The sequence below is a fragment of the Cheilinus undulatus genome, linkage group 13, assembly GCF_018320785.1.
Source record: "Cheilinus undulatus linkage group 13, ASM1832078v1, whole genome shotgun sequence".
NCBI classification, from domain to species: Eukaryota; Metazoa; Chordata; class Actinopteri; order Labriformes; family Labridae; genus Cheilinus; species Cheilinus undulatus.
Window position 1 is genome coordinate 7,946,841 of NC_054877.1, and position 23,932 is coordinate 7,970,772.

Sequence of the window (23,932 nt, forward strand, 5' to 3'; positions counted from 1 at the left end):
GGGGCAGTGGTTTTTCAGGAATAGTGGAACATTTTGTGCAAATCTGTAGCATTAGTTATTCATCAACACCCATCTAGAGAGGAGTGGATTATCCAGACTGTTAGGAAATGGAACAGAAATGTGGAAATGTCACAGAACTGGAAGTATCCTTCACTTTAAAGTCACCTGTGAGGATACTAAGGATTTGGCAGATCTGATGATTGCAGATTGGTGGTCTGGTGTTGCTTTTGAAATCATTTGCTGCAGGTCTATGTGTTTGTGTTGAAGGTGTGCGTGCGCGCGCGCGTGCGTAAGGGGCGTGGAGGTGGAGGGGAGTGTTGCATCCTCTCACGTGACCCTCCTGTCTGTCCTCTCCTCTCCTCTCCTCCTCAGTCCGGATCTCTTTGTTGTGGTTGCAGCAGCTGCTCTCATTACGCGCCGCAGGATCCCTCTACCTACCGCGTCCTCGCCGCGCGGTGAAACAGCACGCGCTGAGCATCAGTCTGCTCGGGAATCAGGACGTGGAGGACGCGCTCCGTGTGTGACATCTGATAGGTTTAAGCTGATAGAGAGTACTCAGCCTGTAGCAGACGCGGGGATTCGCTGCAGAGGAAGGACGGATGGAGAGAATGCTGCCGCTGCCTCCTCTTCTGCCTCCCTGGACGAAGCGGAACATTTCCGAGGCTCCCTGAACGCGGAAGCAGGCGAGGAGCTCTCTGCTCTTTCCTCCATCTTCAGCGCAGAGCTCAGCTCTCCCTCTGCTCCTCCTCTCCTCTGTTTGCTGTGATTTCCTCCAGGATTACGCTTGTTGGCACGCCTTTTCACCTGAACCGAGGAGCGACTTATTTGTCTGTCAGTGGTCATCATCTTCATCTTCATCATGGTGTCAGGGCCTGGGATGGTCCATTACCTGGTGTCTGCCTGCCTGCTGTCTGTGCTGCTCTACCTGCCGGGGGTCTGCGGGTCTTATTACCCTCAGAGCGGGGAGTGTAAGGGCAAAGGGAGGGACTGCACAGGTAAGAACACTGCTGCTGCTGCTGCAGACACTGTGAGATACTGTGTGGTCCTAGGGCTGGGCAATATAGACAAGAAATCACAACCTATTGTTTTTATTAGCTCCATATCTATTGATTATTTACTACATATTAGTATACCTCTCTGTAAAGAAATAACTAATGATGGTCAGAATGACAAACTTATATGATTCTAAGTGTTCCCACACAGAGGGGGTCCATTCAGGTATATTAACATCCACCTATATTTGCCTACCATTTTTTCCTTGTTTTTATTTCATTTATAACCCAAGTCTGCATGCATGTTAGAGATATCCACTCATAAATTCCTCCTGTAAATGCACAATTTGTTGTGCAAGGGCCAACATTTAAAAATTATGCCATCATTTTAACATTTTTCTGCAGCTTCGTGCAACCTCCAACCTCCTTCCAACCTTCCACTACCTCATCAATACTATCATTTACCTGCTATGCCTGAGCATGATTCACCCGCTATGATTAAGGATTTAACCTTTAAAAGGCAGGAGCGTCTTGATGTAATGTACCGCTGATGCCCTCTGAAGGAATCTGGAGCTCCACAGGATCTTAAGTTTGCACATCCAGCTGGTATCTGCCCTATATTCTGGTACAGAGTGCTGCAAAGTGTGGTGGCCAGACCCTCGGCTGGGCCCCTGTCCAACCCAGAGAATGGGCCGTCCCACGTCGTGATTTACTGACGGTGTCAATGTATGTGTGTTGGATCAGTAGCATTGGTGCTAGCGTCCTGGCTAACAGTTACTTCATTTAGGATTTGAAAAATGGGTCAAGCTATTATTGGGGTTTGATGTTGAAATGACTTATCCATGCCAATGTTTTGGGATGCCTTTCATCAGTTTTTCACCCAACTTTATTCTGTTTTTAACCCATTTTTGCCAATTTTATACCACTTTTCACCCTTTTCCCATCTATTTTTGCTCCTTTTTGCCTCTCTTGAACCATTTTTGACACTTTTAACCGTTTCCCTCCATTTTCTCACCCATTTTTGTCTTTCCTGAACCCCTTATTCAGTTTTTATCCCATTGTAGCCACTTTTTAACCACTTTTCACCATTCCCCATCCATTGTTTGCCCCTCCTGGCCTCTCTTGGTCCTCTTTTGCCTCTTTTAATCAGTTTTTCCCACTTTTCCCAACCATTTCCCCACCCATTTTTGCCCCTTTTGCCTCTCTTTAACCATTTTTTCCATTTTTATCCCATTGTAGTCACTTTTTAACCACTTTTTACTATTTTTCCATACAGTTTTGTCCCTTTGGCTTTCTTGAACTATATTTTTCCACTTTTAACCCATTTTTTGCCACTTTTTATCCACTGCCCTTCATTTCCCCACCCATTTTAGCCCCTTTTCATCTTTCTTGAACCTCCTTTTCCATTTTTTATCCCATTGTAGCCACTCATTTATAACTTTTTCACCATTTTCCCACCCAATTTTTGCCCTGTTTGCCTGTCTTCAACCATATTTTGAATTTTTATTCCATTCTAGACACTTCTGAACCACTTTTCACAATTTTCACATTCATTGTTTGCCCCTTCTGGCCCTTTTTTGAACTATCTTTGCCTCTTTTAACCAACTTTTGCCACTTTATAACCATTTTCTTCCATTTCCCCACCAATTTTTCTCCTTTTGGTCTTTCTTTGAACCTCCTTTTCCATTGTTATCTCATTGTAGCCACTTTTAACCACTTTTTACCATTTTCCCATCCACTGATTGCCCCTTCTGGCTTCTCTTGAACAATTTTTGCCACTTTTAACCCATTTTTTGCCACTTTTTAACCATTTCCCACCATTTCCTACCATTTTCCCATCCACCGATTGCCCCTTCTTATCTTTCTTGACCCAGTTTTTTTCCACTTTCATCCCATTTTTGTCACACTGAAGAGTGTTACTTGGTGATGTCAGATCACTGATCTAGACTTTGCTGATGATGATCCTGGAAACTGTAGATGTCCTTGTGGGGTCTCTTAACTTACTGATTGAGGGTGCTGAAGTGTTGGGAATTCAGGTCTCCTGGACCAGAACAAAGATCCAGGCATTTGGGGATGCCTTGCTGTCTTGGTCCTCCTGGTTTTACTGTACTCTAATGAGGCCCACACATTGACTGATAGCTGGTGGCGCCAGCTAGACTCCTTTGTGATATCTTCCTTTTGGTGCATTTTTGGCTATTGTTGGCAAGACTGTGTCTAACGCTGACATGCCTGGAGAGCAGGGATGTGATGATGATTACACGTCATATTTCAAACCAATTCTCCTGTGGTCAACAAGCGAATGAAGGCTAGTGGTTCTTACTGTTCTTTTTACTGAGATTTAGACCTGGAATCTTTGTTTCTTTTGAACCAACATCAGCATATATTAATCTAAATGATATCGATACACCCTAAAACTCGATGTATTACCCAGCCTTACTGTGACAACTATACCAGTTGTCACAGAGAATGTCTCATCAGCGTGCTTCTCCTCTTTCTGCTGGTGTTTTCTATGTCTTGTGAGCTTTTTGGACTGTTTGTATTCTGTTCTGAGTTGAATGAAAAGTGTCAGCACATTAAAATGCTGCGTTTTGGTTGAAAATCCATATTTTGTCTCTGACATAAGCGCTGAGGTCTTCTGTAGTATCTTTAAAGCTCTCACAGGAGTTCTTCCAACACTGCGCCTGCTCTTTAATGTACAGTTTGTCGTCTTTGTGTGTAAAAGGGGGGTAGTAGTTTTGCTGATGGCCTAGTATTTGATAGCCTTTTTCACTCAAACAGCTCCAGCCTTGTGTGGAAAAACTTGTTTTTAATCTTTACGGAGAAGGAACAGCTGCTCTTGTCCTTTACAGAGCAATCTTGTCCCCATCACCATCAGCTAAGTTTAATCTTTTATGATGTTCACTTAACCTGAGTCACAGTCTGTTTGGGTAAGGTGAGGTTGACATTCAGTAGTGATGATTTAAAGCTGGAAGTGTTTACTGATCATGGGAACTGTTTACCTTATGGGCTGTTTGACTTGTAAGCTAAGGTTTGCATTCAGTGGAAACTATTTAGACAAGAGAAGCATCAGTTTAACATCCATACTGACCAATATCGTCCCTGCTGGCAAATATCGACCATCTGAGAATAATGGGGTTTGAAGAGATTCCCGCCAGTGTTTATCTGTTGTGTCATCACAATTCTATAAGACATCTGAATCAAATAAGAGATTTTTTTACCAGGCAGAAAAGTCACATGTTGGACAACCTCTGGTCTGTTTTCAGTAAAATGACTATAAGCCAAATGTAATGTTTGTTGTTATCATCACATATTCTATATACGCTGAGTATGATTCCAACATGTTGCAAAAAAACATTTTTTCCACAGTTTAAGTGATTTTTTTGGCATGGAGGTGATAAATATCACAAATCACTCAGCCCTGCAGACTTTCTAGCCTCATCTAGCCAGATAAAATGAGACGAGTCTTAAAGAGTCCAGTACTAAAAAGCTAGCTAAGCCCCTTTAACATATAAAAACATGCTAATTTTAACACAAACATGATATATTATCAGCTGAAAACACCTTGTGAGGTAGGAATGTGCTGTTTATGAACAATCCTGTTCTATGAAACGGCTCTCTAATGTGAACTACATTAGCTAGCTCCCATTTGAGGGCTAGTTTCCTTTCCTCCGTCTTTTGTCGTTATTTAATCCACATTTAAAAAGCTGAACTGTTACCTAATGAAGAGCCATTTGGGATACAGTTAAGCAGCTCAGCTGGGCGGAGTCAAACGATCTCGAATCCCCAAAAGAGATGGGTTTCCTGTCACAACGAGAGAGGCTGGATGGACATCAGCTGAACAAAGATCAGAGTTTAATGTGCTAAACCATAGAAACTAAACCAGACCGTGTTGTGGAAATGGACCATACAAGAGTAGTGAAATATTTGCCTGATTATGCCACTACTTTTGGCACACAAAAGTAGCTTCAGAATCAAGAATGTTTTTTATTTGTGCACTTTAAACACTTGTAAACAGCTCAAAACATAGCCTTTAGGTAGAGTCCCTATGTCGCCATCACTCCTTACTCCTCTACAGTTGTTCTCTGCGCTCTGCTGCATGAGAATATCTGCAAAGAACCTCTACATTGTCTTTTGGTATTTCCATAAAAACAATAGAAATTGATAGTAGCATTGATAAGGACCTGGACTGAACAGGAGTCAGTAAACAACGTAAATAAAAATTGATGATCCCCATCCTTAATCAAAAATCCGCTAAATAAGTATATAAACTTATTTTGGTATCAGTACTGTTTGTTATGAACTGTTAGAGGAAGACGGTTGTGTTGACTGTCACTCTACGCTGATGATGGCGTTTCCTCATTAAAATCAGATTTTTGTCTTTGTTCATTTATGACTTTGTTATCTATTGACTTATATAACTAACAGCTCAGGTTGCACAGATTTAAGGGAAAGGAAATATTCAAAGCTTCTCTGAGAAATGAAATCTTAATGAAATATGAGTTTTCATTTCTATTACAGACTTCAAAGAGCTTTTTTCTTTTTAAATCCCTGAAGCCCCAGCACAGCGGGGGGTAAACTGAGCCTGGATTGCAACACACAGGAGGAGAGCTATACATTAAAGTATGTCACACAATCATCATATGAACTTAAATGTCCAATCATTTCTCTAATGAACATGATGAAGACACAAATCAGGTCATTCTCAGCCGAGGAGGGTGTAATGAGAAAAAGACTGACTAAGGCTGGTTACATGCTGCATGATTTTAGAATCATAGCCTATTTTTTTAACCAGTTTCTAACATTATCATACTCTGAATGCACACTCTTGATAATTCTCCAAGACTGTGAGACCAGTCGCCTGCTGGTTTTTAAGAAATAATTTCACAGTGGAGTTTCCATGCACACAAATCTCATACAAACTAGACATTATAAAGGCACACATGTTGATGCCATAATCCAGAGGCTCTTTACTGGTCTAGCATCAGGACCCAACACCACCTCCTTGCAGACAAATCATGACCCGCGTTTTGTCAAATTTCATTCGTGACCAAATGATTTTAATGAAAAATGGCGGTTTGGACTTGCAATCAAACAAAAGATTTGACCGAGTGATGGAGAGATATCCTTCAAAGTAAAAGCACATCATAGCCTTTTTACCACAGGTTTTTATCCAGACATGCATCCAATACCCACTAAAAACGGCTTTGTGACTCTATTTGGGTCCCGACCCACCAATCCACCTAGCCGGTTTTCTTTTAAACATTCCTGTTGGCTCAGGGCACAGTTGAGTTTATGTTGCTGCCATGTTTGAGAGGTGTAAAAGTAGACTCATGTTGCTGACATATCTCAGTCTGCTCGCTCTTTTTGACTATAGCAGGTATCCCACTGGAGGCGAGCTAATCTGGAGTCTTGCATAGCAAACATTTTTGAGTTACAGAGGCACCAATCCTTGGTTTAATATCAGCTTTGACTAAAAGCAGGCCTGTTGACAAGCACTGGTCATTGGCAAATCGATGGTCCATGTTTATCTGTTGTGTCCAATCTGACATCTAGTTGGTTACTTGCTGCAAACTCAAACACCAACAACCAGAGTCTTCACTCTTAAGATTCAACATCTAGCCATCAAACCCAGCTTAAGGGTCAATCACATTTCTCCCCCTTAGCCCTTATCTTTTCAGGACCATACTTGAATCCATGGGGTATTATGAATTTCCCATCATGCACCGCGTTCACTTGCAAAATGGCACAATGGACTACAAAGGAGGCTCATAAATGTAAATATTTTCAACATTTATAATGAATATAGAAAGTACAAAGTTGTGTTTTCTCATATATTCAGTCTTAAGCTACTAGGGATGGGAGTGTATTGTAATTTAAGTATGTACATGTGTAAAGGAGGCCTGTTAACTGTATACATAAAGGGAGAAGATCAACACGGAGATCCACAGTATGAACGAGATGGTCGAAGCTTTATTGTCACCTCCGATGACGCACTGTTTATCAGCGACCTGTGATGATGGACAGAAAAAAGTGGCATCTTGTTTCTCAAAGGAGGGTTTTCCCCCCTTACCACTCTGTTTCAAGAGGCAAGGGGAAGGGGTAGACAAAGGGGAAGGGCTAAGAGGAAGGGTTAAGGCAGTTTTTTTCCAAACATTTTTCCTTGAAGCCCCCCCCTAAATGTACCTAAGAACAGCAGAGCCCCCCAGGAGAGAAGAAAGAGTGACACTCTGCTGCCAAAAATCAACATACATTTGAAATGTTAAACTGATTCATGCTTTTCTTTTCAAAAGAATTTTGTTTAGCATGTTTTGCTACGTGCACTTGCTGCACTATGGTACCACTGTCATGGCTTTCCTACCAGGCTTGAGTGTGATGGTGTCAGCAGCATATCTCTGACATCTCAGTTGTCTTACCTCTATAAATCTTCCAACAAGTGACATGTTTCATTGTAAACAGAGTTTAACTATACTACTATTTAAACTATTCTTCGACAGCCTGTTTTTCCATGATGAAAAAAAGACTCAAACTAACAACAATAGATCTGTGATGACCAAAAATGACAAAACCAAAGTTTATTTTTTGCCAGAATGACTTAAACTAGACTAAAATGTTATTTGGTTTTCGTTGGACATTCAAAATCTGCGATATTTCTCCACTGTGGGTAAATCTGTCAAAAAAACTATGCATCTGTAGCTCTTCTGCCTCTCAGCTGTAGAAATCAGGGACCCCAGGTTTGGCAGGGTGCAGAAAACCACTACCATGATTTGGTACCAGGTTTAGACAAGAAAATAAATGCTTGGACTAAAAGTGACTAAAAAAATGACTAAAATATGGCTAAAACTAAAATGCATTTCATTTAAAGACTAAAACTAAAATTAAAAATAGCTGCCAAAATTAACACTGATTGTAAATAGCTGAATTGATTCAGGAAAATATCAGAATAAAGGCATTCTGTTTAAAAAGAGCTGAGCTTCTCCAAGGAAATGTTAAACTGGGCTTTTACTTTGAAAAGCAAAAACTCAAAGGTGTACTTGAGTGTTTATCTTACTTGTGAGATATTCCACCAGTGTATGAAACAGGACACTTCTCTAGCAGGAGAAGTGTAGATAACAACTTTATTAAACTGACACATTTCTGACACTTGTGGCCTTCATCGGGGTCATCAACAAACACATTGCAAACATATTCTACAGACGTGGACATGAATATCCGCAACAACAAGGTAAATATGGATCTTTATTTGTCATTTTTTCATCTGTTTTGGCCAACAATCTTACATGGCTCAGCCCTGATCTTCACAAAAAGTGCATCTCTAGATATATATGGTTCTAGATCAGGGAGATTCTGACTCAGTTGGGAGCAGTTGCATTATTATTGACACCACAAACTTTAAAATTATTTGAAAAAATAATGATAGCCTTGAACGGGGCCATGACCCTCTTGCTGTTCAGGGGCGTATTTGACCCAAAGTCAGGGCTAAATCATCCAGGGTATAGCCAGGCTTAAATGTGCAAATATCATTTAAACACAGAAAAATGCATGTATAATTAAAGTGCACTGATACATTCATGCATGTCTTTTTCTTACAGTAAAATGAATCAAATATAAGGTCAACGAGTGAAAGAAAGTATTTGCCCTCTAATTAAAAACTACATATTATGTAAAATGCATATCAGTGACCTCTGTGTCTACAGTCAGACCTTAACATATTCATTATACACATTTTCATTAAGTCATTCTACTGTTCCTGCTCTTTAGCTCTATTAAAAATGTAAAAGATAAACTGCAGGGATGTAAATGAGTATTAACTGTCACTCCGCAGTGTCCAGAATAACTCACCTCGGTCATGTTTTATTAATGAAACTCTAAATTGCCTTTCCGTGTGCCGCTCACATTGTTTGCATTAAGAAATGGAGCGTTTTCCTCTCAGATGAGCGCGCCGCGATCCTGATCTCTGCTCTCAGAGGCCCAACACGCTGCAGCAGAATGCAAATCCTCTGCAGAGAAGGAGGAAAATGTTCCAAGGCACTAACCAAACCAAACACCGAATATACTTTTTAAAAAATCTGATTCGCCATCTCGTTGCCCCGTGCACGTCAAGCGCCGTGCTGCACCATGCTGGGTCTGATACCAGATAATTGACTCTGCAAACTGCTGTTGCTCAGAAAGCAGGAGAAAAAGAAGCTTTTAGAGAACAAAATGGCTCGTGGCATTTAGTAAGAAGCAGCAGGCGTTCAGGGATTGAAGGAAAACTCAACCCCAGAGAAGCATCAAGCATTTATAGCACAATATTATTCTGTGGTATTATGACTGCACTGTAAAACAGAGCGTGTGGAGAGAGGGGCCATAGCACCCTGACGTCAGCTGTGGATTCTTGAAGGGACGATTTGAAGCTCAAAGTTTGTGTTTACCACTTCCTGCCGTCTTTCTCTGCTAGTGTAGTCAAGAGAGTGTTTGTTGTAGGTCTGAAAATCAGCTGTAAAAGTCACAGAGTAAGCCTTAAAAACAACCCTGGTCACTGAGATGATTCCCCCCCCCTCAGACTCAGTAATAAATCTCTAGAGATGGCGGGAGTTGGCAGAGAGCCTGGATTAACCCAGCAGGTACAGCGTGTCGTTATGAAGTGAAAGGATCCGGAAAGGAAACCCTCCATCAGTGTTATTGTACCTGGAATGTCACCGGAGAACTCGTCTGTGGAACCACAGAGAAGCAGATCATTGCAGAAGCAGTCAGCTGAGCAGAATGAGGCTTAGCTCCCCCTAAGCCCCCTGAAAGCTGCATTATTTACATATGGAGACATCAGTCTGGCTTATATGGATAAAAAAGACTAACCAGGTTTATAACACCGTGTCCCAGATTCCTTGTCACATCGTGTATCACAGACTTGCTGTCCAGACGGCATCTGTTTAAATTTTAACTCTCTGACGTGTGAATTTCAGTTTCCTCTTGAACAGAAGACTTCTAGCAGTTTTATTTTGGTAGTGTTGAGCTTTGTATTAGCAAGCATTTGACAGCGGTTAGCAGAATGTACCTCTGTGTTGATGCAAGTTAGAGCACATCTGAACCACTGATTTGGACACCTCTTATGTTCCATTATTTACATTGTAAAGCAAGCTAATGAGGGCTGTGAGTGAGGAGAAAGTATTCCTGTCTTAGTCCTGGTATTCTGTCATCTCCCTCTTTCCTTGTTCCTCATCCACTTCTGTCTTCAATGATCTCTGCCTGCTGATCAGGGCTGCGTGCTGCGGTGCAGCACTCTAGACTTGCTTCCAGTGGGCGAGGTCGCTCTCCTGCGGTTGCAGCAAAGCCGTGGTGCTTCGGTGCGCAGCACAGTTGTCCTATGTGGACATTGCGGGTAAGAGGGCTTCACAACAGGGGCCCATCCTGGATCCACGTACACTTGAACTCAAAGTCGTGTTTGTTTTGATTAGTGTGAATGCAAACAAACTGTGCTCGAGTACCGAGATTCACATGGGCTCTGGCACGGTTTGATTGAGATGTGAATAAAATTGCACCTTGACAAAGGACAGAGAGTTACGTCAGCTATACGACGTAATCATAAAAATGAACTTTTTTTTTTTATTATTATTTGGTCACATCATCAGAACCAAGGTGGTGGGTTTGCAAACCAGTTATGTGCATACTGCCCCTGCTGTATCAGACTGAGTATGTTTGTAAGAGGGCCCATAGAAAAAATACAGAAACCTTTTAGCAATTAAATTGCCAAAATAACTTTTTTCCTGTAACTCTGTGAAATTATAAAAATGTCAGACATTGATCACAGGCACCTATATGGAAGTGAATCAAAAATGTACAGTGGCTGGAAAATGTTGTCCCGTTGTCCAAAGAATCTATATCCTATTGTATCATGATAAATCTGGTGGTTTACACCCCTTTTAGTGTGCTTTTATTGTAGCTGTACTGCCTTTAGTCTAGCTGAATTGCTAGCCTATAAGCAGTTAGCACATCAGAGTTAATTGTATGAAACAATGCCAGCTTAAAACAGACAAACATAACAAAAAACTTTTTGTCGACTCATTCGCTGCTGCAGGTTAGTCGTCCTACTTCACTCAAAGCAGCCATGGTAAGATCCCCCAAGCTTTGTTTGAGTCTAGTTGGTTCTGTCATGCAGCTGAGATGATGTTCAGAGACTCTGTGCTTTTAGCCTGTTTCTGCTACTAAAGGTGAACACATGTATCAGTGTTGTGTGGTTCAGTTAACCTCAGGAAGCTTGTTGCATTGCTCCTATGAAGCTTTTTGTTCTGCTCTGTTGAGTCAGTCAGAGCATGTTGTTGACTGAATAAGGATGACTTTTGTGCTCCTTTTATCAAGTTACCCTGCACAACACTGTACAGTAAATGACTAATATTCATTGATTCATGCTGCCAGGACAATGGATTTAGACTTTAGTTTTGTGTGTTGCATCAAAAATCTGTAGCCCATACTTTTAGTACTCTATCCTCTCTGCTGCGCTACCAAATTACAATTCCACAGTGCTGCTAAGTCTTTTATTTTGTTCTGGCTGCTTTTAAACTGTTGAGCAGATTCACTTCATCTAAAATGAATCACATTATATTCCAGGACTGTCAGGATGGAGCCAACAGCGGTGAGATCAGTCCGTATAATTCAGTCCTCTGTGAAGCTTTTAAACACTCGCTCAGACGGGGAATCTTTCAAAACTCACTCCGCCTTGACTGATGAAGCGCGCTTGTACACCTAAACCGACACGAATCATGAATATTCTGTTTAAGCTCTGACTTTAACATAGCAGCAGATAAATATTGATGTTCTGTCTATGCTGGTTAGGGTTTACACCTGAGTCATACAGCCACATGATGATGATGAGAACATGAGCTCAGTACGTCCTCCTCTGAGACAGGGATGACATTTTATCTCCTGTTTCTGTACTATCCTGCTGCTAGGCTGTTTATTTGTTCTGTTTTGCAGTTCACTAATATTGCTATTTGATATTAAGACTGACTGCAGTGATTTATTTGTTTGTTTTCTGGACACCGTAGCTTGGCAAACGGTTAGATAATACACCTTTAGAGACTTAAACATGAGTCATTAGGCCTTGGAGTGTTGAAAGTTTTGATGTGTTTGTGTACATGGAGAGTTCAACACACTCCACTTATCATTACCATTCTAAAGGTTGTATTTTTTAACCTTGTAGAAGATGAGAACAGCAGGGATCTTTACCTTGAAACCAGCTGAGCGTATGTTTGCAGCAGAGACTCGACTGTCTGCAGTCTCTCTGGATGCTGCGTTCACAAGAGCAACTCTGACATGTTTAACATGCCGTTGATTTAGTTAAGTCAAGGTTTGTGCAGATCATCAAGAAGTCTTTCAGTGTTTTGAATTGTAATTTGAATTGTAAGGTTGCAAAATGACATTTTTATTCTCTATCTGGTGGTTTTGTTTTTCTACAAGATGATCCTGCAGCTTATTATGTTCACATTCACAAAGCTGTTAAATGTGGGACAAAGGAAATCAAAGCTGTTGAGTCCCAAAAGGAAATCTGAAAAACGATGCACCAAAAATGTGTTTTTTTTTCTGTGTTTGGGTCTGAAAAAGCTCTGAAAAAGTAGTTAATTAGACTTTTATGCATGCAGCAATCCTGTACATACTTTATTTTCCAGTATTTACGATTTTGAACCTTAATTTCTTGTCAGTCCATTCAGAAAGTAGCCATGTAATGCTGCATGTGTTGCATGTGCATCAGTATAGGACTCCTGGTACGGTGCAGACACTTGCCAATCCAAATACATTGCTGGTGTGCAAACATACATTAAACTGTGTTCCAAATTATTACGCAAATACATTTCCAGTTAAACAAATATTTTATATTTTATATTATGTTTTTCAATTAGAGTTTTCCATTGTATTGCTTCTCCTGTCATTTTCCACCACTGACATCATCAGACAGGATTGCTCATTAGTTTGCCAGGTGAGCCTAATTAAAGGGAAACTACTGGTTGTTCCACATTAATAAGCAAGTCATAGGTTTCATACCATAAGGGAAAAAGAAACAGCTTTCTGCAGATGAAAAAGCATGAAACGGTGCAGACTCTTGCAAAAGCTATTAAAAAACTTGGATATTTCACTAAAAATTAAGAGAAAAGATTTGTGATTGTGTGAAAAGATTTGAGAATGATTCAGAGCGCAGACAGGTTCGTCCAGATAAAGGGGTATTAAGGAAAGTTTCTGTAAGAAAAATTCATCGTATTCAGACAGCAGCTGTGAAAAATCCACCTCCTAACTGCCCATTTCCTTCCATGGTACAAAAAGAAGAACTGTGCCTTCTAGCGTAAAATCATTTTCATGCATGCAATAAAGGCAGAAACTCTAAATGGACTTACAAGTTTAATGGATAAGAGAGTTGTTAAGGTGATCTCAAAGAAGAGCTCCTTTGCTAATATGGAACTTTGATCTGTATAGATGTTTTTGATTGAAATAGCTTTGATTTGAGAAGAAATTACAACCGATTTCGTTTTTCCATCCTCTAGAAAGTATTTCAGCCAGTAATCTCAAGTTGAAGTTTGTTTAAGCATTTATTATGCAACATATTATGTTTGGCGTCAGGCTCTGACTTGATCACTCCTCACAGATTTTACACACAGAATTTGAGGAGTGATAATGTAACTGCTTTAACCCCCCCAGTCAGAGCCAGCAGGTGGATGCTGGGGTGGAGGAGGGTTGAAGGCGAGAGCACAGTGCTGATCCGGGTGTAGCGTTGCAGCAGAGGAAGAGACCCGAAATCTTGCAGCTTAAATAGCCCACTAGTTTAGGAGGGTGTGAGTCATGTGATTTGATTAGGATGCATGTCAGGTGTGAATGATTGTGCTCGAGATTACTGACAGAAACAACTCACAGGCTTCGTCTCATTTAGTGTTTTGAAACTCTGCTTTGCATAATAATTTGGAACATTGCATTTTATATTATTTTGCAAAAGATGTGATTGTCGTCATTGATAATTTTGTGGAATAAAATCCACATTACATTATTATTGTTGAGAAATGAAAAATCCTATTGACTGCCAATTCCATAGACTATTTATGATAAAATGAACAAAAACAGTATATGCATAGTAATTTGGAGCACAGTGTAGTCATTGCAAAGAGAAAGGGGAAATAAGCTCCAAGCACATTAGAACTGTGAATCAAATCAAACCAAAAATGCTTTACCTTTGACTCTCCAGTTACCAAAAGGATTCATGTTGACTTAAGCTGATTCAGGACCGTTGAGGTGAGGTCAGAATAAAGATTCAGCCAATAAATTGCTCTTATCTGAGTGTTTGTCATAGTAGTTTAAAGAGGATGTGGAACACCGGGTATGGCTAATAAATAATGAGACTGCTTATGAGGACAAAACCATGCAGTTCACAGTCACACCGAGTCTTAAAAGATTGGTATTCACACCCAACTGATGTATGTTTACAATCAATGACATCTTTAGTTCACTGCTAGCTACTGACTGAAGTGCATTGTTTTGCTTAGGCGTTAGAAAATGAATAGCTTGAAAGTTGTATTAACTTGAAACAGGTGTACTAACAACAAAACAGGTTTACTAAGGTGTATGGGGAACACTGCATGTGACGTGCACGTGTGTTTGAATGGACCTAAAGATTTAGCGAAGGCAGAGAGGATGTCCAAGACCAACAGCCTGAACATACTAAAGAAAATTCAGATGTTTTAGAAGGAGTGATTACATGGATCTTCCAGTATGATTCTGAGACAAAGCAGCAGTCCATGCATTGGAAATCACCAAGGATGAAGAAAGTCCAAACTCAAGGCCATGTTGATGTTGTCTGATATTAAGGGGATTGTTTTGGAGGCGTGGGTTGCAGAAGGGTCAACGGTGGATCAACACTAATACCAACAGGTTCTAGAAAAACTGTCAGAAAAAGTCAGAAGATAGAGAGCACAGTTGTGGAAATTTCATTCTTCTTCAAGACATCGCTCCAGCTCAAAGTAGCTTCTGATCCAACAACCAACCACAGTGATGATCACCCTCCCTATTCACCTGATCTAGCACTGTGTGAAGACCTGAATGCAGCAGTGTGTTGATGCAGAGATTGAAGGAGGCACTGAAATGTTTGTGTTCAATAAAATTGTAGTATTAGTTTTGTATTTTTAATAGCCATACCTTGTATATTGAAATGTATGAGCACGGCAACCACTAATAAAGCCAGCTGAACTCTTTAGGGAATGATGGATAGAAAGGTTCTTGTTGGGAGTCAGGACTCATGGGACAGCAGTTAGAGAGCTGACAGGTTCTCATGTGAATCTCAGTGTGGCTCATGTCTCTTCCACATTATTTCACTGTTAATAAAACATCACAGCCAGACCGCAGCTACTCCCTGGAGAGATTTGTGTGTTTGTGTTCTGTTAAGCATGAATTTCCGGAGTCGATTCTTTCTCATAAGAAAAAGTTAAGGTTAAAAATAAATCAGTGGTGGATGTGTGAAACGTTGAAGTTTGAAGGAAGAAGCTGGCAGCTTATGTGCAATTTCTAGAAGCTGGCTGTCAGACGTAGAACTGTTTCCAAATCTAAACTGTAGGCAGCCCAGTATCTGTACCAGAGCCACCAGTATACCAGTATAAAATGCTGACACATGAGCTGTCATAGTCACAAGTTGAGCTGCTGCAGTCACAAACCACACAAGACCTGACATGACTGAATAGTTGCCTTATTTGTTGGGTACTGCAGGTTGTCACTTTGCCGTGAAAGGCTGCTGCTTTCCGTAGCTATGCTGACCCGGCTAGCGGTGCCACTTTACACCAACTTTTCTCCCTTGTTAGGTCATAATCAGGAATTTACTGGAAAGACTTTTTAAAGACATGTGGCCAAAGGAGGTGGGCACAAGAATGACTGGCACACAACGTGTCTACTTCACAACTGTCAACATTACTGTAGGCAAGGCCGTCAGTGAGGGGGTTAGAGGGGAGAGCTTTCTGGGGCCCAGCCAAACTGGGAGCCCATGGAGGTCAGCAAAATAATGGTCTGTTGTAAGTTAAGATGTGATAACCATGTTTTATCTTCAACCTGAATAATAAACGCTTAAAGCAACAACAACAACAAAAAAATATTTAAGTGTATGCTTTGGTACACTGTAGACTTCTTAAAAATGTATACCCTTCAAAACAGAATTACATTTCTATTAGTTTAGTTTATTAAGTGTATTTGTGTCAGAGACAATGTACAAAATTACATTAGTCTCAAAAAGAGAAAAGATGCTCTGTACCAGATTTAGCTCACTAGCTAATTTCCATGTGTAGCCCCTGGACAGATAAACAACGACAATGACATACAGAATAAATCAATCATCTACTCATGAGCAGACAGCACACACCTGCATTCATTCAGCCACAATACATACTTCATAGCAAAGGAGATCAAAATACATATATTAAAATCAATGCTTTAGATCAGGGCTGTCCAATTTGGGGCCCGTGGGCCAACTTTGGCCCATAAGCTATTATTTTTGGCCTGCTGCCCATGTTTGATTTTTTTTTTTTTTTTTTTTTTTTTTAATTATTTTCCCACTGCCAGCAGTCTAAACATTTCTTTCAATATTTAATTATTGTTGCACTTCCTCTCCTGACCACAAATTAACATTGTGTTACATTGGGGGTAGGGTGGCGCTGTTGAGCTCCCATCAGCTCAGATCTGGAAGCCCATGACCAGAGAGTGAGTCAGTGAAAAGATGCTGGGGTCATGGCAGAGCTGGAGCATGTGAGGCAGTGGCACGCTGATAAGAGAAAGTTTAAAAATAGTTGGAACATGAGTACTTTTTACTGAAATTGATTCCAAGGCGGTAAGTCTAATTAGTATTTGTGCCATATGGATGTTAAGTAATTTCATGCTGTGAAACACAATAAAGAATAGTGTTGTTCATTTTCAAATTGCAATACAAATTGCTTTGTATGAGTTATTATTTCGCACAGTTATGCTATAGGCACATTTAATTTCATGCACTGCACCATGAATGTTTAGTTTTGGCCCGCGACCCTCCACCCCGATTCATTTTTGGCCCTTCACTGAAAAGAATTTGGGCACCCCTGATTTAGATGCAAGATTAATGCTGACAAGATTCCTGATTCCTTAAAATCCAGCTTTTCACTTCTCCAGAGAAAATGTGGAAGTGTGTGCAAAGTTTCAGATTGGTTGGAAGATTATTCCATGCTCTGATAGCTCTGGATGCAGACCTTGAAGATCTGCTAATATTCTCTGTAATGCCAATAATGTGAATGGGCACACTGAATGAAATAATTATGAAAGTAATGTCAACTTCATAGCTAGGCTATGATGTGCACAAACGTCAGGATACCAGGACAGTAAACTAGAAGAGACTGGGACAACTGAAATGGAGAAGAAATCATGATTGTGAGAAAAGACAAAAGTTGGGTTAAAAGTTGAAAAAAAATAGGTTGAAGTGGCAAAAAGAAGTGGCAAAATTGGGCAAAGTGGTTTAAAAATGGAAGAATTGTATTTAAAGTGGAAAATAGGTAAAAAAAAAGTTGCAAAAATGGGCGAACATTGGCTTAAGGTGGCAAAAGTGGGTTTAAAGTGGCAAATTCTGGCAAAAATATCCACAAAGTAGCAAAAAATTATTTAAAAGTAGTGAAATATAGTAAAAAAAAAAAGAAAAGATAAAATACAAGAATGGTATAAAAATGAGTCAAAGTGGAAGGAAAAGTGGCAAAAATGGGTTAGAGGGTGCAAGAAAGGGGTTAAAAGTGGAAAAAGTTTAAAAAAAGGGCATAAAGCAGCAAGAATGGATTAAAAGTGGCAAAAGAAGTAGCAAAATGGGCAAACAGTGGCTGAAAATGGCAAAATGGGTTAAAAACAGCAAATGTCTGGCAAATATGGGTTATGCAGAGCAAAATGTGGTAAAAAAAAAAAACAAAAAACAAAAACAAAGGGAAAATGGGTTAAAGAGGAAAAGAAAAGTGCCAAATGGGCCACAATTGGTAAAACAGTCGGAAAAATTGGTAAAAAGTAGCAAAAATTGTTTAAGAGAGGCAAAAGTGGAAAACAAGATCATAAAGAAACAAAAAATGGCAAAAATGGCAAGAATTGGTGAACAGTGGCAAAAAGTGGGGTAAAAAACTGCCATAAAGTAGCAAAGATATGTAAAGGGTAGCAAAATATGGTTTAGACAGGAAAGGAAAAGAGGTAAAAGTGGAAAAGAGAAGTGAAAAATGGGTCACAATTGGTAAAAAAAATGGCAAAACTGGGCAAAAGTAGAAAATAAGGGAAATATAGAAGCAAAGAGGGTTAAATGTGGAAAAAGAAATAGCTTAAATGGGCCACAATGGGCAAAAAAGGCCAAATGGGGACAAAAAGTACCAAAAAAAAGTGACAAAAAAAGAAGTGGGGAAAATGAGTGGAAATTTGGTTAAATGGGTTAAAAGTAGCTTGAATAAAATTGTTTAATAACAGAAAAATAGCTTAACACATGTTTCAGCTCCAAGATGAGGTAACGTTAGCCAGGATGCTAGCACCAATACTACTAATCTAGCGCTCATGCTTTGACATCAATAATAAATCACAGCTATAGAGGGCCCATTCTCTGGGTGCTTCAGGGGCCCATCAAATCCTGCAGGTGGCCTGAATGAAGCTGAGAGTTGAACTTTAGTTTAGCTAGCAGGAGTGCTAATTGTTACGGCACATTGTCTTGTGTAAGCCTTGGATGGATTTCTGCTTGTAGTTGCAGCTGCACTTTATGGTCTTATACTATGGTCTATGAACCATCAATCATTAGAATAACAAAGTGCACTGATTATACTGATCACATCATGCTGTAGTGTTTACTAGGTTAAATGCAAGTAAAACCTAACCAAGTCTTTATCAAACACTCTGGCCGGTTCAGGGCATGAATTAGACGGTGAAGTCTCTCAGTTTATGAGCCCCATAGACTGTTCACTCATCCATGAATCGTCAGGCCCAGAGTGTGAATGACAGATTCCTTTTCCTGGTTCGGCTCCTCCACCGACCCCCCCCCCCAACTGAAGAAGAATTATCCAGCCATCAGCTTTGTCCACCGAGTTTAGGGCGAAGCAATTATCTGCAGCTCTGCAGGGTGACAGACGCTTTTAATTGTCCTCCGTGAGGCGATAAAAAGGTGTTTGTCAACAGGCTGGATGTGGACTTTCTAAATCTGCAGTGGTTCTTGGAGTTTAATTAAACCCTGAGGATAAAACACGGAGAGAAGTCAAGGTGCTTTTGTGTGAGACTGCAGCGGTGTGTGTGAGGATATCAGACTTTCTGTGGTGATTTTACTCCTTCTGTAACTTTAGATTTACAGGGATAGTGTCTTTTTTTTAACTCAGTCCATCTACATCACGTTTAAAAGTGGATTTATCGTGTTAGTCCAACTTAAACCAGACCAGTAAAATCAGTCGAGGCCTTAAAGACCTTCTCTGCTGGCTCTGCTATTTTTGAGTAATAATTCACAATGTTATAGTTTAATGGAATCTCTTAACAATAAATAACATCAGTCTGATTGCAAGCAATAATTTTGTTTCTAGTCGAGATTTATCATGACCATAAAATTCTCTATTTATTGCTGCCTGTGATTCTTTGGGCCATGAATAAGAACAGGATCTGCTGTGTCTGCAGATGACACGTCTTGCAGTGATAAGCACACTGTTAGCGACAGACAGAGGTTTCCTGAGCCGCACTCGCTGTAGACTCACCAGGTCAACCATCTAAAGAGACCACGTTACTATGGACGGGCATCTTTGCATACCTCACGGAGAAACTTGGCATCTCCGCTAAAGAAAAAGTGAAGGCATACAAATCTGTTGACTGACAGTTTAGTATTTGTTGTCACGTCTAGTACAGGAAAACTGAGATTTGTCATATGGTGTCTGTATACAGACAGATGTAGAAATGGAGCCAGCAGCAAGGAAATAAAACTGAGCCAAACAAGACATGGGCTACCAGAGAACAGCCCATGAATTCCACTGAACCTGAGACATTTTACTGTTTCATCAAAGATCATTTGTTAGCTACAAAACATTTTAAAGAGTAGGGACAGAGCCACGTTTACCATTGTATGCCATCTCTTCTTTAACAACAATCTGTAAATGTCTGGGAAGTGAGGAGACTAGTTGTTGGAGTCTTGGGAGAGGAATGTTGTCCCATTCGGTCTAGTGTAGGATTCTGTTTTCAACTGATAAAAAGTCTGGACTGCAGGCAGGCCGGTCCTGCACCCAGACTCTTCGTGGTTTGGCAGTGTCTTGCTAAAATAGTCAATGCATTCCCTAAAACCTCCATCTACTTTTCAGAACTGATAATACCTTGCGTGTAAACTGCCAACACCATATTCACTACTGCAACCCCATCCCATGAGAGATGCAGGCTTTTGGACTGTGTGCTGGATAAGTTAGATGGTCCCTCTCCTCTTTGGTCCACGGGACACGGCATCCATGATTTTCAAAAAGAATTCAAACTTTGATTAATCAGACCACAGAACAGTTTTCCATTTTGTTTCAGTCCATTTGAAAAGGGCTTTAGCCCAGAGAAGACTGCTGGGTTTCTGGCTTGTGTTCTCATATGGCTTCGTCTTTGCATGATACACTTTCAACTCTCATTGGTGGATGGCACGGCCAGCCGTGTTGACTAACAGATTTCTGGAAGTGTTTCTGAGTCCATGCAGGGATTTCTAGTACAGAATCATGCCTGTTTAATTCAGCGCTGTCCAAGGGCCTGAAGATCATGCAGACCTTTTAATGCAGCCAATATTGGCATTTGTCTTCCTTGCAGACAGACATTTCTCCAGATTCTCTGAATCTTTTGGTGCTATTATGTATTGTAGATGGAGGGATATTCAAAATCCTCAAACTTTTACATTAAGGGAAATTTTCTGAAACTGTTCCACATTTGTCTAATGCAGTTTTTGGTAGATGGTGAACCTATGCGTGTCTTTGCTTCTGAGAAACTCTTCCTCTCTAAAATTCTTCTTTTATACCCAGTCATTATACATTTAACCATTTTATTGCAACATAGATACACAGTTTTACTTGGCAGAGAAGGCTCTGCTCAAGAGATTCTCCCTGGGCTAGGAGAGCAGCATGCTTTGAATTTCCAGGGAGAACATAAAAACCTCCTTATGGATGGATGCTTTGATGACAACGCATATTAAACATAATAAATGAGTTCAAAAGCAATTAATCCGTAGTAGCATGAATCTCAATGTGAGGGGGCAACTAAATTTATGCTATAAAGGAGGAGGCTGGGGTGGAGGAGGATAAACCTTGCCAGCAGCTGCAGTGTGGTGCATCAGCATCGATGCAAGCAGGGATTAATGAGAAGTACTTCATATTTAAATACACTGTCCTGTTGGAAGAAAGAACTGTGATCGGCTGGGAGGCAATAATTGGGTTCAGCTGTCCATCAGCTGGGAGTGTAACTTGCATGAACTAACGCTGAGCTTCATTAGTTGCAAAATGCTTCTTTCTTGAGATTTCTTGCTGCCATCAAATTCAAAATGAGCTAATATTGTTCGAGAAATGGTTAATGTCTCAATATTAACATCTGATATATTATTTATGTTCTATTGTGACTAAAATATGGGTTTATGAGATTTACAAACCATTTCAGTCTGTTTTTATTTACATTTTACACAGTGCCCCAACTTTTCTGGAATTGGGGTTGTAGTATGTGGATTTTGAGGGTAAGTCAGACTAAGTATTGCTTGTGTTAATGATTTAATCCTGGTTAATGTACTTCAGATTAACAGGAGTACCTGTTCTGAGTGTGTATCAGCTCCACATTAGTCTGTTAGTGGGTGAATAAATGTACAAAAAATAAGGAACTTGTCAAAGATAATGAAGCTTGATTTCTTATTTTTCCTCCTGTGTTGTGGGATAAAAACTTCCCTCTGTTGTTGCCTGCAGCCTCATCAAGTAAAAGTTTTAAATATCTGTCACTTTGGCAGCTAGAGTAGGAGTTCTTGTTTCATGCTCCTGCGGTGAGGAGAAAAAAAGTCTTTTAGAATAATCATCGTGTAGGAGAAGAAGGTGATATGATCTGTGAATACTTAAACCCACAAAACTGCCTCCTATGGACACATGAACCTGGCACAGTCTCACCCACGGGACATCATCGCAGTGACTCATAGCAAGATGATCCTGCAGCTCTGCAGGTGCGTCATAGCCTGCAGGCCCTCGAGTGACACCCCACCTTCTCCAGCTCGCCTCTGTCACCCTGCAGCAGCGGCTCTCCGCCGCCACAAAATACTGATGTTTGCACTTCAAACGAGCTAATCTCCGACTGAGCCGGAGCCCCGGATCGAGTTCACTCCTGAAATGTAAATCTGAGCGACCGCAGGTGTGAACGTGTGGAGCGGCGAGGGTCTGATTGATCTGCCTCTTTGATCCTGCTCTCTGCTGCAGGAACGTGAAACCTCGCCACCTTTTTCCTCCTAAGTGAGCACCTTGAGGTCAGACGTCAAAGGTTATTACAGACTTAACAATAATAATATGAAACATGGCACAATACGGTGTGATTTTAACGCTTCTTTATGGTTTTCTAATTTTTAAACTGACATGAGATTGAAATGAATCATCAAGAAGGATGAGTCTTTTATTTTCCCCCCATGTGCAGCTGCCAACACGGCTTTATATGATGTGTTGCATCATCTGAAGGCGTCTATACACATCAGGCCAAACCTAACAAGAGATTTACAGGATGCTTTCATGCATGTATCATACAGCTTTTAAACTAAGGCAGCAGCCCTCACACCACAGCTTAAACTCTGACTCCAGCTCTCATAAGTCGTCACATGGGGTCAGTAACACGTCGAAATCTTAATGAACGTTCGGGCGTCAAACCAAAGGAACAATCAAGACTTGGCGTAGACCTCCACCCCCTCTCAGAGGAAATTAAAATGATTTCTGTGACACCAGTTTAATGTGTGGGCTGTCAATTACACAGAGTAATACTGCGTGTGTCGATGGCTGTAGATTAGGCATGAATGGCAGCTTTTATGAAGGCAGGGAAGCCTCATTTGTCAGCTTTAGAGCAGCCATGCCTCCACGCTGCCGCTGCTGTATTTCAACATCACTGTTACACTGTAAAATGTAGGCTGTGAAATAAAAATGTCCTTTAAGTTTAGATTGGCTCATTTCTAAATCAAGGCTGTCAGTGTAAAAGTAACATTTGCGTAAACTAACATGATTCGTAACTGTTCCTTACATTAAGATGCTTTAAAGCCTCGGTTCTCAACTGGTGGGTCTGGATCCAAATGTGAGTTGCAAAGCCATTTCTGGTGGATCACAGATGAGTATTCAAATACATGCACTTTAATATGAAGTTGCCCCCCTTTTTAAGCTGTAACAGCTTCCAGTCTTCTTGGAAGGCTTTCCATAAGATTTTGGAGTGTTACTGTGGGAATTTGTGCCCATTCATTCTGTAGATTGGTTTTGAGGTCAGACACTGATTTGGATGAGAAAGCCTGGCTCACTCTTCTTCCACAGAACTCATCAACCATGTCTTCATAGTCCTTGCTTTGTGCACTGGGGCACAGTCATGTTAGAATAGAAAAGGGCCTTCCTCGAACTGTTGCCACACAGTCAGAAACATAACATTGTCCAAAAAAGCAATTTTCTGTGTGGAGGTTCTGAGGTCAGGTCTTAGATGTGTCCTTCATTGTCATCCTCTGTGACGGCTTTGAGCACCTTTGGGATGAACTGGAACGGAGATTGTGAGCCAGGCCTTCTCATCAAACATCAGTGCCTGACCTCATGAATGCTGCTTACCCTTCCATGAAAAGTGGAGGCTGTTATTGCTGCAAAAAGGGTTAAATTCCATATTGTTGTATTTATATATGTTGTCTTCACAGTTCCTGTTAGTGTAGTGGAGTGGTCAGGCAGCTTTTGTCCACATGATATATGAGGAGTTATTAAGTGTTTGGTTTCACTCTTATTCTG

The 23,932-nt window shown here is 40.6% G+C and overlaps 1 protein-coding gene across 1 annotated transcript in view; it reads left to right on the forward strand.

The window, feature by feature from the left end:
* The first annotated feature begins 387 nt into the window (after window positions 1–387).
* Window positions 388–23,932, forward strand: part of tmeff1a (transmembrane protein with EGF-like and two follistatin-like domains 1a) — a 125,647-nt gene continuing 102,102 nt past the window's right edge. Inside the window, exon 1 of the mRNA XM_041802457.1 lies at window positions 388–995. Within this exon, the coding sequence (XP_041658391.1) occupies window positions 860–995 (136 nt within the window). The 5' untranslated portion in view covers window positions 388–859. The remainder of the gene's footprint in view (window positions 996–23,932) is intronic.